A 15528-nucleotide genomic window follows, 5' to 3' on the forward strand; every position below is an offset into this window, starting at 1 on the left:
GCAGATATGAGAATTAACCAGAAACAAAATATAGAGTCAGATAAATTGAGAACTGAAAGGAATTTTTATCTAAACCAAGCCTTTCAGTCTATGAATGGGTCAAATATGTCTCTGAAATGTTATATGGCTCCATTTCACTTAGCTAATTTGTGCTGTCACAGGAACAAAACACCAAAGTTTCCATCATGATTTTCTGCTTCTACCACCAGAGCAGTTAGTGTCAGAGCAGTTAGTGTATTAGGTGATATAACAATGAAAAATACCTCTCTCTGTTTTTATACCAATGTAGTGTTGCTGGTCCATCACCTCTGGGTTTGAAATGGGTCTTTTTTTCCCTAGAATGAGTGATGAATTTATCAGGAGCCTCCTCTACCCTTTGTCTGTTTCCTCTTAGAACCAGTTTTGTGGAGCGGCTTGATAATTGACAAGGGTCTGTATCTGTAACCAAAAAAAACAATTCTCCTTAGAAAAAGAATTATTGATTTACTTAAATCAATTATATGGCCTTGGTCTTATCTGAAAAGTGCTTTTACTAGGAAATTCAGATAGTTTACTCATATATGTATCTATCATTAATATCCACAATTATTCTGCTTGGAGACTGATACATCCTCATGAACCTTATGAGAGATGAGAAAGGCAACACTGAAACAGTCTCTAATGCAGACAGTGTACATTTAATTTCTAAATTATACATTTATCAGTTCTTAAGATATTTCACAGGTAAACATTGGAAATAACACCAGCATGTATTACTTAAAGAAGTAGAAATTTCTATTTGAGCCTCTTTTTCACTTTAAAATATTTGCAGAATTTGCTGTGGCCATAGGAAAAGAAAATAATTTTAAAGATGTAAAAATACATACCTTGAATATTAATGCTTGTTTCCATACAGTAATTAACTCAGAAATGTCTTGGTACTTGAAATGTCTTAAAATGTCTGGTTCCTCACTTTCAGTGATTCATAAATTCTATTTAATCTTCATTGAATTTTCTATCTTTAAATTTAGTTGGGTTCTTATGCACTATATACCTCCAGATACTTGTCCTTTTTTTTAAGCCAACAAAAGTATTTTGAACATCTATGTGAATAGAATACAAGATAAATATAAATTCAGTATGTGCACAGTACTGTCTACTCACATGTAGCTCTACACCAACTTCCTTCCTCTGTCCCCACCTTAATAAGTCAGGATGATGGGGGTGGTTCCCTGTTATAAAGAGTATGTTAGCAAAGCTTCACTTTCCAAAATAATATTCAGCTCCATCTGACTCATCTTGTATTTTAGCCAAGCTGACCTGGGCCATCTTCCCAGAAGCTTTTCCACCTTTTATCCGTCTCAGCTTTTGTTAATGCCTTACATGATTGCCCAGGGTGGCTCAGACGGTAAAGCGTCTGCCTACAATGCAAGAGACCCAGGTTCAATCCTTGGGTTGGGAAGATCCCCTGGAGAAGGAAATGGCAACCCACTCCAGTACTCTTGCCTGGAGAATCCCATGGATGGAGTAGCCTGGTAGGTTACAGTGCATGGGGTCACAGAGTCGGACATGACTGAGCAACTTCACTTTTTTTTCTTTCTACATGTTGTACATGTATGCCATCTACATAATCCACTTATTAAACTGTACCTCATATCCTTGAGGAGCTTCCCAGATGGCACAGGGGTAAAGGAACTGCCTGCCAATGCAGAAGATGCAAGAGACTTGGGTATGATCCCTGGGTCGGGAAGATCCCCTGGAGAAGGAAATGGCAACCCGCTCCAGTATTTTTCCTAGAAAATTCCATGGACAGAGGAGCCTGGTGGGCTACAGTCCATGGGGTCATGAAGAGTCGGACGCAGCTGTGCGCGTGTGTGCATGCACACACATGTCCCTGAAGTCTCTTTTATTTCTGGCAAGGAGAAAGCTCTCTGCTCTTACAGGTCCGACTCACTTTTGTGATACAAATATTTCTTTGAGTGGTTAACATTCTGTTCATCAATCAGACAAATCTTTGTTCTTCTAGCCTGACCTGATGGAGCTCTGATCTGAGCCAACTTTATTACGCTAGCAGTTTTCATATATATTGTCACTTTTTTATATTATCTCTTTTTACTTTCGCCAGTTGCCTAATGAGTGACTTTCATGGGAATATTATTCAGCAAATGTTGGGTTAGCCAAAAAGTTCACTCGGGTTTTTCTGTTAAGATGTTATGGAAAACCCCAAACGAACTTTTTGGCCAACACAGTATTTAAAAGGTGAAAGTGTACTGAATGAATGAATATTCAAGTCTCTTTGATGAATCCTTGAATATAGAGAGCCTAATCTGTTGCATCTAGTTAGAGAAATAAATACCCAAAAAATTGCATAATTAGTGTGTGTATGCACATATATCCCAATATTGTTTACCTAGGAAATGTTTTGTATACATGCACACACATATTTTTAAAATAAGTAGCATAAATAACCAATCTTGTAAGTACATATTGTTGGAAATTAAAATAAAGAAATGGCATTTTTATTCTTTGAATCAATACCTTTGACTTTTAGCATATACTCCTTAAAAACATTCAGAATATTCATCACTTTTATAATCAAAGGCAGAAACACTCTGCATAAAGGAAATAGACTCTGTCTTCACAATAGTGATAAAAGTTTACGTTTAATACCTAACATGACTTCATCCCTTATTTGTTTCATTTTATCAGTTTCATTCTGTTGTATTTTTTATTTAACTCTAGCTGAAAATTAGAGTTAATCATCTATTTTAGGATGAAAGTAGAGTCGGACACGACTGAAGCGACTTAGCAGCAGCAGCATACCAGCCACTTAGATATTAATTTAGACAATACCTAATTCATGAACTTTACTTGTATAAATATATAAGGCTCTTCATACCATTGTCCAGTGATCTTTTTCCTTTTTTTTTTTTTTTTTTGATATCTCATTAGTTAGAAATATTGAACTACTACTACTTCTGTTGATTATAGCTGAGTTTATAACCAAGTTTTGGTCAAAAAGAAACAACACAATAGAGACACGTATACTATAGGGAGCTATCAAGCTTGCACTAGTACTTGGTGTTTAAGGGACAAGGTTAATTCACTTCAGAGAGCATCTGATGGTGGTGGTTGTTTTCTGAAATTAAAGGAGTTTATTGCTAGAATATGAACTGTCACATCTGCATCATTTAAGCATTAATACATGTTATTGTTAATAACATAATAATGCAATTTGAAATCCATGGGTAATCATATGTTGGTGGATAACCTCTAATTTTCAAAAAGTTTCAATATGCCTAAAAACTATTTAGAGATAAATTTGTAGATTTAAACAGATATCTTTCTGAGTGTGTTGAACTCATTTGCTGCCACTGCCACCTGCTCACACACAGACAAGTGTCAACTATTAAATTACAGTTGATGTTAAGAAATATACTGATTTACTCAAGCTGCCATAACACGGTCCCACAGATTGGGAGGCTTAAACAACATAGGTTTGTTCTCACAGTTCTGAAGGTTAGAAGTCTGAGATCAAAGTGTCAGCAACATTGATTTCTTGAGACCACTCCTTGGCTTTGTAGATGGAGGCCTTCTTCTTTCTTCATATGAGTTTCCCTCCATGCACACATAGCTATATCCACATTCCCTCTTTATAAAGAGAAGTCACTCAGTCGTGTCCAACTCTTTGCAACCCTATGGACTGTAGCCTACCAGTTTCCTCCATCAATGGAGTTTTCCAGGCAAGAGTACTGGAAATGGGTTGCCATTTCCTTCTCCAGGGGATCTTCCCGACCCAGGGATCGAACCCAGGTCTCCCTCATTGCAGGCAGGCGCTTTACCGTTTGAGCCACCAGGGAAGCCCCCCTCTTTATAAGGAAGAAGTCATATTGGATTAGGCCACCCTAAACACCTCATTTTAACTTAATTATCTTTTTAAAAACCTGTCTCTAAATATGATTATGAATTCTGCAGTACTAGGAGTTATTGTTTCAGCTCATTAATTTGTGGAAAGGGTGGAGGAACACATTTTAACTCATAACAAAAAGTGTGTGTGTATATTTCTGTGTTTTCACATGCTCTGATTGCTAACTAAATGAAATAATTTTAATAATATGACAATTAAGTGGCATATTTATTGGTTTAATTTAGGAGATACTTTTCAGTGATCCAATTGCTTAAAAAAAAAAACAAGTGGAAATAAGAAAAAGTAAATTTTAGTTTTGATGCCAACATTCACTCAGTGTACTTAGCATTTATCAACTGCCTAAGGTGTTTTGCTGGGCAGTGATGCCTGCTATAATCTTGAGCAAGTCATGAACTATTATTCCTTATCTGCTAAAAAGTGACTAAAAATCTCTTTGCCTACCTCATGAGATTGTTCCGTAAATAAAATAAGAAATAAATTGAAGCCCTTTGAGAATATAAATGTGCCAGCCAAGTCATTAGTCAGATTTAAAAGAATTAATCCTGTCTCTTCGTAAACCTTAGAATTTACCGTGAATGTTTTACTCATACAAATAGAAGTGCCAGCCACTTATTAGTAGAAGATTTACATATTGAGCGTTGTTGAATTCAGGAGGTCAGCTATGATGTGACAGAAAGACAGAGTGTAACAACCTAAGTTTAAGGTTCATTTCTACCTGTACTAACTGAGTGAAAGTGAAAATGAAGTCGCTCAGTTGTGTCCAACTCTTTGCAACGCCATGGACTGTAGCCTACCAGGCTCCTCGGTCCATGGAATTTTCCAGGCAAGAGTACTGGAGTGGGTTTCCTTCTCCAGGGGATCTTCCCAACCCAGGGATTGAACCCGGGTCTCCCGCATTGCAGGCAGATGCTTTACCATCTGAGCCACCAGGGAAGACTAACTGAGTAAACTTGCTCAAATCATTAAATTTCTTGAGATCTATTTATGGGTTTGTAACTGAAATATACTGATTTCACAGGGAACCATTTATAAGGAATAAATGAATAACAATCATTTGATAAACTATAACTCAATATCAGCAGATAGATAATAGCATATTATTTAAAATATGATTTTAAAGTGACTGACAAATCTAATAGTAAGCTTTATTATTTAAATTGGAACAAGCAGACAGTCTCAATGCCTAACCATGTTATGTTAATTGTATCTTAAAATTTCCCCATAGATGTGCTACACAAAAGATGGAGCATAGCGTCTTCACCAGAAAGGGAGATCACTCTGGTTAACCTGAAAAAGGATGCGCAGTATGGCTTAGGTAAGTCACTGAGATTCTTCATGGTCTGTGAGAATTTAACATTGGCATTGAGGAACCAGCCCACTTGTCCCCACCTGAGTCCCCTTCTCCCACTTGCACAGTCAGGAAATGCCAAAGGTGAAATGCTTACAAGCAATGTTTCCACCAAATTTAAATCCCGTCTCACATGTGTTACCTATTAAGTCATATTCAGTATGAGTACACTTCTGTGTGTCAGGCAGACTTATCATTAATCCTTGAAAGCACCAATGCCATGAGATATTTCCATTTTTACTTTTTTTTTATTGAGACAGTTGATTTATAATGCCATGTAAGTTTCAGGTATACAACACAGTGATTCACAATTTTTAAAGGTTGTATTCCATTTATAGTTATTATACAATATTGGCTATATTCCTGTGCTGTGTAATATATTCTTACAGCTTATTTATTTTATACATAGTAGTTTATACCTTTTAGTCTCCTAATCTGTATCTTGCCCCTCCCCATGAAGATTTTACTTTAATGTGCTGATTCACAGGATTTCAAATTATTGGTGGAGAAAAGATGGGAAGACTGGATCTAGGTGTATTTATTAGTTCAGTTACTCCTGGAGGACCAGCTGACTTGGATGGATGCTTAAAGCCAGGTATTTATTTTTAGGTAATTTAGGGAATTTCCTAAGTATTTACTGGGCTTCCCTAGTGGCTTAGATGGTAAAGCTGCCAGCAATGTGGGAGATCCAGGTTCGATCCCTGGGTCGGGAAGATCCCCTGGAGATATGAATGGCTACCCACTCCAGTATTCTTCCCTGGAGAATTCCATGGACAGTGGAGCCTGGCAGGCTACAGTCCATGGAGTCGCAAAGAGTCAGATACACAACTGGGCGACTAACACTTTCACTTTGAAGTATTTACTGACAGTGAATTTGCACAGATGGCAAAAGTAGAAGTTGGCTAAAACAAAAATAATGAGGGGGAGGTAACATTTCTAAGATTTAGCCTGAATTTCTCTTAGCTGTAGAAGACACTGGGTTGTCTGTTTTTTACAGGAGACCGTTTGATATCTGTGAATAGTGTCAGTCTGGAGGGGGTCAGCCACCATGCCGCAGTTGAAATTTTGCAAAATGCACCTGAAGATGTGACCCTTGTTATCTCTCAGCCAAAAGAAAAGCTATCCAAAGGTAACACTGTGGATGTCTCTGAGCTGTGGATCCTGTTCCAGTTCCCACAAAAATTTCAGTACCTTGACACATAAATTAGATTTAAACTTTTATTTCCTTTCTGGAAATCTAATATGTGTAGTTCTGATTGCTTTAATTTTATGCATCAGTACAAGTCTTTCATTCATCACTTCTAAGATTTTCTGTCTCATTCCTCTTTACATGCATAAAAATGATTTGTTGTGCAAAATCAATATCACTTGAGTAAATTCCAAGTGCTTGGTGTGTTCTATCACATCTTAGGCCAAATTAGAAATAAAATTCTTAATCATTGCCCAATTAATATAGTTATATAACAGTTATCTGTGAAGTCCTGTCTTGAACCTGTTTATAAAAGGGAAAGGATACCAACATACCAGAAATATGAAAGATATATGTATGTAAAAGACACATATATGTAAAAGACCATATAATTTTGTACCATTTTTCTAGATTCCACATATATGTATTATCTATAATTCTTTTACACATGTCACCTGTGATTTTTGTCTTAGGAAAGCTTTCCTAAGTGGCTTTTTAAAAGAACTATGTATGTAAGGAGTATGGAATTACCTTCTTTGATAATTACTTGGGGTCTAAAACATGCAGTTTGTTAAGACAGTATAAAACAAGTATATAAATAACCATTCAACAGAGATCTTTGGAGATTCAAGTTATCTCTGGATAGGGAATTAAGAAAGTCTTCACAGGGGAGACACTTGAAACGGGTCTTGGGGAATGGAAGTGAGGAGTTCAGGTGAGGCAGATACACATTCCCATAGAAGTTGCCCAAAGAATGACCAAAGAGGAGGCAAAGGAAACAGAAAGCATCTTCAGTGTTTGTTGGGACCTTGTCACGGTCCCAAGCCCCGGTCAGGTGTTGTACACATGTTATCCTGCGTAAAATCCTCACAGCAGCTACCAGGGAACAGTGTGCGTTTGTGTGAGCCCAGGCGTGTGTCACTAACCTGTTACTCTCACGGGCTGATTTTGACTTTGCAGTGCCTTCTACTCCTGTGCACATAGCCAACGGCATGAAAAACTACATGAAAAAGCCTTCCCACCTGCAAGACAGCACTGTAAATTCTTCTGAGGATCACTGCTGGCCACGGGGCACCCCGAGGCACATCTCAGAGAACTCGTTTGGGCTGTCTGGGGGCCTGCGGGAAGGAAGCCTGAGCTCTCAAGACTCCAGGACTGAGAGTGCCAGCTTGTCACAGAGCCAGGTCAATGGGTTCTTTGCCAGCCATGCAGCGGACCGCAGCTGGCAGGACTCACAGCATGGCAGCCCTTCCCCATCTGTGATATCCAAAGCCACCGAGAAAAAGTGGACTTCTACTGACAGTAACCGAAGCAAAGCTAAAAGTACAGGCATTTCTGATGCACCAGATTACTCTGACCGTGGAGATTCAGACATGGATGAAGCCACTTATTCCAGCAGTCAGGATCATCACATACCAAAAAAGGCACCGTTTAATTTGAATCTTGGTTTTTATTACCCCCCCCCCCACTTAACAAAACAAACAACAGCAAATGTATTATAGAGCAGAATAATCTACTATGAACAGAGTACATTATTCTGGAAAGGAGAAATTGTTTATGTATAATGCTACTAACTGCTACTGCATTTGATGCTAACTTTCAGAGAAATTAGCAGCTTTGAATACTAATTCCAAAATGGCTATTATTCTGGGAACTTGCTATGTGATTACACAAAGGAATGAATAACCAGATTATGATTGTTTTCTATAAATTGTTTCTCTCTTGCATACTTAATATTTATATTAATAAGAGAACTTAATATCTGAAAAAATTGTTCCTAAGTAATTCATATAATGGGCAGTTGGCTTTACTATTAACAGCCTAAATTACTCTGAAGTTCTGAATGTATGATAATAAGAACAATAACAGAAAATTGACCATTTCCTAGAAGTATTAGACATGTTATAATTTAGACCCATTTTCACAAGTGGATTCAGAAAAGAACCTTAAGCCCTTTGTTCACTGAAAAACATTCCTCATTAATGTCTCTACCATTCCTCCTGAGAGAGTTATGTCCTTATAGATTGGGCTTAGCTGTTGTGCCTATGTTTATATTGGATTTAAACATTAGCAAAATAAACTTGAGGCCTACTCATCTTAAAGGCCCAAGTTAAAAGCTAGTACCTGATATATGTGGATTTTTTTTTTACAGGAAATAGAAATGCTTTCTAAGTTTGAGTGTATAAAAAGCACTGGATAAGGATTATGTAAAAGCCAAGGTTTGAATTGGATTCTGGGCTTCCCTCAGTCATGTCATTTTACCTGAAACAAGCCCTTTAGGCTCTAGATCTCAACTTCCTCAGTTTTAAACTCTGAAGGCCTTGAATTAGATGATCCTTAAGATCTTTTCCAGCCTTCATCATTTTTTAGTCTACTCTATCCTTTAATATCTTGCTTTTTCTTAATTTTTCAAAAAGAGAAAGATCTTCTATTAATAACTCTGTTTGACTCTAACAAGAAATGCTTTTGTTTGTTTTTCTTTGTTAAGGAATCTTCCTCCTCCATGAATACCTCCAACAAAATGAATTTTAAAACTTTTCCTTCATCACCTCCTAAACCTGGAGATATCTTTGAGGTTGAACTGGCTAAAAATGATAACAGCTTGGGGATAAGTGTCACGGTACTGTTTGACAAGGTTTTCAAATGTTTTCTCTTCTCCATTTCCAGCAGCCTATCATATGCCAATTTATTACTTGAGTTATTTTGCTTCAAAAAGGAAACTTGTCAAATATTTGCAAAATTTTAAATTGAATTATATCTTAAGACTTTTTAAAAAAAACTTACGTTTTCTAGTCACTTTTTCCTGTGGTTTAAAAGAAATTAGACAAATGCTATTTTCCCCCAGAGATTTCATACTTGTTTAATCTGAATACAAGACTTGAAAAATATAAAATTGAGAAGTATGTCTTATATATACTACTTAGCAGCTCCTAGATCAGCATGGAATAATTTTAACCTACATCATAAATAATTAAAGTCTAATTATATTTTTATATATATTTATATATGGACATATATAATATTTATATATTTATAAAAATATATATGTATATATATTTATATGCCCTTCACTTCATAATACATCTTGGCATGTAAATATGATTAGTAGTTTATTATTAGAAGTTCCCCAAAATATGTATAATACTTCTAAAGAAGTTAAAATATGAGTATAGGCTATTTGATGAAACTGCTTTAGAATTCTATTAATATACTATACCCTAAAGTGTAATATTATCATTTATATTTGAAGGATGTTGTTTGTTAGGAAAAAGCCATTTAGAAATAAGGTAGAAATAACACTCTTAACATATAGAGATCCAAAAGAAAACCTGATTTTCTATCAGTCCTCAATACTGTAACCCTTTTTATCTTGTCCATAACTTCTTTAGAATTTTATTGTCTTCCTACTGTGAAGGGAATAAAAGCTGAATAATCCACAAGAGATGGAGCATCTACTCATTAGATCTCATCTACTCTGTAGCACAACTTCTATACCAAAACCTTTTAAAATGAAAAGAAAATTTTCCATTGACTCATAGATTCGTTTTCAAATTAGCAAATATGATCTGAAGTATATTACTCCATATGCCGTTTATTTCTGACAGTTATATTCTCACCCTAATATTTCATGGCTGGATTTTGCTTGCCGTTTGTGCCTAATGCATGGTATAGACTTCTGAAAGGAAGAGCACCCTCTCATCCAGGCAAAGATCTGGCATGTCGTTATTTTCTGAATAAAGAATGTTTCTAAAACGTACCTGCTTTCGCATTTGGAAAACTTACTAGAAATATTCTTGGGTACTGAAGTAATTGTATGTGCTAATGTGATGCTGCTGCTTTGGCTGATGAATGGAACACTTTCTAGGTCTCAGACCTGAAAGACGGAGTGCAACATTTTTCATGTGACAAACGTTATTTGTCTTTTTCCACTTAGGGAGGTGTGAATACCAGTGTCAGACATGGTGGCATTTATGTGAAAGCCGTTATTCCCAAGGGAGCAGCAGAGTCTGATGGCAGAATTCACAAAGGTAGAGTGTGGGTATGGGAATTACATAAGGATTATCATGTCAACAAATAAAGAAGAAATTGGAAAGTTGATGAAGACCTTCAAAGTATTCATAATATAAAATAAGAACATATTATTTTAAGATTACTACATGAAAAAACTCCTTGATATGGTTCCAAAAACTTATTTCCAGCTTATCCTCTGTGCTGTGCTTAGTCGCTCAGTCGTTTCTGACTCTTGGCAACCCCATGGACTGTAAACCACCCGGCTTCTCTGTCCATGAGGATTCTTCAGGCCAGAATACTGAAGTGGAGTGCCTTGGCCTCCCTAAGGGATCTTCCTAACCCCGGGATCAAACCCAGGTCTCAGGCACTGCAGGCAGATTCTTTACCATCTGAGCTACCAGGAAAGCCCGTCCTCTATATAGTATCAGAAAATATCTTGTTTGGGTTCATGCTTTGTACTTTTTAAGAAGCAAATTCCCAGAGAATTGGAAAGAGGTAGTGCCCTTGTAAAAACAATGACATCTGTATTTCTAATAAGAACTAACTAGGTTAGTTCTCTCCCATCTCTCTGTGTTTGTAGCTCAGCGTGTCATTTTTTTCATAATTAAAATTGATTTTATGGTGTATATAATATCCAGTTTGAAAATATAGCTAAGATTAGCTGTAGAATAGAGAAAGGAATTAAATACATGTTAAAGAAACTCTGTGACAGACTTTTGTCCAGAATTTGTCTGAGTCTCTCCTCAAGCAAATTACTATAAAACAAGACCTTAAGGTATTAAAGAACATGTAGAATCCTTATTTTATGACTTGCTTCTTTCATCATTACTGTCTAATTTATAGGTGATCGTGTCCTTGCTGTCAATGGAGTTAGTCTAGAAGGGGCTACCCACAAGCAAGCTGTGGAAACACTGAGAAATACAGGACAGGTAAGAGATCATGGGATTCTCCAGGCAAGAGTACTGGAGTGGGCTGCCATTTCCTTCTCCAGGGGATCTTCCCCACCCAGGGATTGAACCCTGGTCTCCCCCATTCCAGGCAGACGCTTTAACCTCTGAGTCACTACCTGACTTCAAGAGAGATCATTATACCAGCCTTTTCTAGATATCTCGAAAGAACATAATAATGTGTGAATAATACCAATTTCACTGAGATCTCCAAATTTATTAGTCAAGAAACAAAGCCTGATTAATGTAAATAAACATGCTCATATTTTTTTCCTTCCAAATTGTGAAGCAAGTATTATGACGAGGATTTTTACTGTGGAAGCAGGCTTTCTATAGCACATTTAGCCCTCATATCACCAGAGATCTGCCAGGAGGAAGGGGAGAGATTACCTTAACATTTTTTTTTCCATAAACATCTACAAATACCTAGTGGTTTTCACTTCCAGGTATCCTTCAGCCCAAAGGATAAATTCATGTTGTTCTAATACATTTTTAAGTCAGGGAGTTTACCAAATTACTTATAATGGTCTTTATATTACTAGGATAATAATGATTTTTTTTCCATCTTTAATTGGAGGATAATTGCTTTATAATATTGTGTTGGCTTCTGCCATACAACATCATGAATCAGTCACAAGTATGCATGTGTCCCCTCCCTGCTGAACCTCACTTCCACCTCCAACCCCATCCCACCCCTCTAGGTTGTCACAGAGCTCTGGCTTAAACTCCCTCTGCCCATACAGCAGTTTCCCAATGGCTATCTGATTTTATTTTAGTATCTGAATTTTCTAAAATGTGTTTATATTATTTTTATAATATAATTTTTTTCTTTCTAATCATTTATCTTCTTTATACAGAAAATAATTTTTTTTAAAACTTGTCAAAATGATTTTGACATTTTTAGTCCCTTGCTTTTGTCTGTTTTTTCCTCCCTCTACTTGTATATTGGTAGACCAGAGAGTTACTTTAAATGATTTTATACCACCAACTGTACAAAGTCCTGAACATTTATTTGCTTTCTTATGTAACTTTCTTCTTAGTTAATAAGGCACTCTTCTATTTATACAGGTGGTTCATCTGTTGTTAGAAAAAGGACAGTCTCCAGCATCCAAAGAACATGTCCCCCAGTGTACCCTCTCCGATCCAGACACCCAAGGTCAAGCCGCAGAAAAAATGATGAAGAAAATGACTCACGTCAGAGACTACAGCTTTGTTACTGAAGGTCAGACCCTGGGAGGCTGTCATCTCACCTTAAACTTATTCCTGGATTATTCAAAGTTTGATTTCTACGTGTCGGATCGTAATTCATACTGAGTCTCTGGATTCTTGTCAAGTACAAATACGGCAGCACTGTACTGAATCTGGGGGAGGGGTGCGGGGAGAGCCACACGTAGTTGAAGTATGAAAGGCTTTGACTAATGAAATCAGGCACAAAACAAATTATGTCATTTAATGGTGCCTAAAATAGTTGTAAAATTCAAAATAAAATTTGTAAGAGGAAAAAAATAGATATAAATAATTGCTGAGAATGACTTCAAACCCATATGAAACCTTGACTCTTACGTTTTCTATATATCTGTTTGATTTTATGAACTTGTGAAGCTAACTCTGAATAGAAATTCACTAACAGTTCCGAGATACTTGTTCTCCTTACAAATTTTTCCAACTAAGTGGTAGTAAAATTGTACATACCACTAACTCGTAATGAAAAAAGGAAATCAAGACTAATGTAGTGAGTTTTTCATAAGGTTAAATGTATTCATAATACAGAAGTACTCTTCATTCTGAGTTTATCTGTCATCCTTTTGATGGGTATAAATATCCTTTACTTTATAAATGGTGGTGGTGGTACATAAGCATTGTTTTGTCTTTATTTTAGATTTTTCTTTGCTTATACAACTTTCAGCAATTCTGAATTAGTCCGCAAAATAAGGAGAAAATATTGCCCCAACCTATATCATCTTTCCTGATTATGAAAATAAGATTAGCATGTCCACTTAATCTTACTGCCTTCTGTTCTTCCCTTATTTCTTCCGTTACTATGTCTCTAAATATATTTCCTCATGCTTTCCTGGTTATTCTTTTCATTTCTTCTGTTGATGAGAATTTTATCATCATGCCTTACAGTTTTACTGAATTAAATTATATCTCACCTAAATATTAGGTCACCTATCCACTTCCCCATAACCCTTCTCTGTTATTTGTTTTGTTTTTCTTAGCAAATCTGTCCCATTTATGCCTGAATTTCTTTCACTGTCTCCTTTCTTGGATTTTTCCCTGTCATTCTGCAGTTTTATAAAACATGGAATTAAGACATAGTTTCCGTTTTAGAACCTTTTATTCAGAACCCACTTTTCTAATCAGGCAGCCTATTCATGCAGCTCAGTTCAATAAGTTAAATTTTCTTAATAACAGAGTATAAAATAGGATTTGAATATAGAATAAGAGTGCAATAAGTGCATATAAACCTGTGAGTATGGTGGAAATGGGCTTTTTAAAAACATATTCAAAAGTATATATGTTTATACGTGCATATAGAGAGAGAGCCTGTTAAGAATATTTACATTTTTTGATACCTTTTTTTCCAGAGAATACATTTGAGGTGAAATTGCTGAAAAATAGCTCAGGCCTAGGATTCAGTTTTTCTCGAGAGGATAATGTTATACCTGAGCAAATGAACACCAGCATAGTAAGGGTTAAAAAGCTGTTTCCTGGACAGCCGGCTGCAGAAAGTGGACAAATTGATGTGGGAGATGTTATCTTAAAAGTGAATGGAGCCTCTTTGAAAGGACTGTCTCAACAGGTGAGGCCCCAGCCTATGGAGTGCCGTATTTTTAATGAGACAGATCGGTCTTTCAGAATGAAATGGTTTAACTGTATCTTCATTTCTCATCCATGGTTCCCCCAGGAGGTCATATCTGCTCTCAGGGGAACGTCTCCAGAAGTATCCTTGCTCCTCTGTAGACCTCCACCTGGGGTGCTGCCAGAAATTGACCCTGCTCTTTCGGTGAGACTGAGGAAAAGTACTTTACACTATTAAAGAATGTCAACGGAGTGATTAACTCAGTTGTAGTGGTTTCATCATTGATTGATCTCCTGGGTTTCATCCTAGTTAATTCTTTAGCTAGGAGTATTATCTTACATGGGTCACATAACCTGTGAGTGTATTCGATGTTTATAATATAAAGTAATTCACTTTCTCTTCTCTCCCTTCTGATTCTAGGATTTTGGGAATTTATTTGCCAAACATAAGTAGAAAAAGACATAAAATATTGGTTACAAAAACCTTTTGTCCATTTCTTCTTCACTGAATCAAATTTTAAAATATAATCCTCATTCTGAGCTAGTTTAGATGAAAATGAGAATTATTTAAGATTTTTTTTGGCCTTAATTTTTAGTACTGGGAATCAGAGAGTAGGCAATATGTTTGTCCATTTCACTCTCTTGTATGAAGGAATAGCCAAAAGACCCAAAATCTATTTTGATGGTTATTTATAAATTGCATACTGGTAGTCAGGAACCCACACATAAGTGAATAATAATCTAATTGAAAGCCTTTGTCCTATCTACTTAAAATAGTGTTCCATTACCAATGAACGTGGTCACTGGGTATCAAAGATAGGAGTGTCTGGCCCCAGAAACTTTAACCCTTATACTGGAGACAAGGAGGGAGTATTATAAAGACATTAACAGGGAACTAACGTTTCTGTAAGGTTCATTGTCAAAAGCATTTTAAGAGATGACATTGGTTTTGGTCATCAGATAGGAAGAACTGAGAAATTCTCTCAGTTCCTGCATATATAAGTTGATACAATCTTTCTGGAAAGCAATCTGGAAATATTTAACAATACCTTTAAAAACATCTTATGTTCTGAATATAGAAAATTGTATTTCTGTTACAGAAAATTGCAAGGAAATAATGAGAAACTCAGATGAAAACCTACATACAAAGAAGTTCTAGATTTCTATTAATAGTGAAAAGCTAGAAAGAAATCTGTATCCAATAAAAAGCTGTAGCCAGTTGTAAGATTATTATACAGTTTATGCAGTGTTTGCAAAGCATGTTTAAGGATCTCAGAAAATACTCATGGTAGAAACCTAATTTTGAAACCTAAATTTTGAAAGC

General features: G+C 36.2%; 1 protein-coding gene across 9 annotated transcripts in view; it reads left to right on the forward strand.

The window, feature by feature from the left end:
- Positions 1–15528, forward strand: part of PTPN13 (protein tyrosine phosphatase non-receptor type 13) — a 221198-nt gene that overhangs the window by 158527 nt on the left and 47143 nt on the right. For 5 of the 9 annotated variants that reach the window (XM_040237277.1, XM_040237281.1, XM_040237276.1 and 2 more), the window contains 10 exons: positions 5133–5222; positions 5743–5850; positions 6253–6384; positions 7405–7868; positions 8933–9079; positions 10379–10472; positions 11299–11384; positions 12471–12624; positions 13991–14205; positions 14311–14409. In XM_040237277.1, the coding sequence (XP_040093211.1) occupies positions 5133–5222; positions 5743–5850; positions 6253–6384; positions 7405–7868; positions 8933–9079; positions 10379–10472; positions 11299–11384; positions 12471–12624; positions 13991–14205; positions 14311–14409 (1589 nt within the window). The remainder of the gene's footprint in view (positions 1–5132; positions 5223–5742; positions 5851–6252; positions 6385–7404; positions 7869–8932; positions 9080–10378; positions 10473–11298; positions 11385–12470; positions 12625–13990; positions 14206–14310; positions 14410–15528) is intronic. The other 4 variants (XM_040237279.1, XM_040237283.1, XM_040237278.1 and 1 more) reach the window with 1 other exon arrangement.

The sequence above is a fragment of the Oryx dammah genome, unplaced genomic scaffold (assembly GCF_014754425.2).
Source record: "Oryx dammah isolate SB20612 unplaced genomic scaffold, SCBI_Odam_1.1 HiC_scaffold_3, whole genome shotgun sequence".
In the NCBI taxonomy this organism is placed as follows: domain Eukaryota; kingdom Metazoa; phylum Chordata; class Mammalia; order Artiodactyla; family Bovidae; genus Oryx; species Oryx dammah.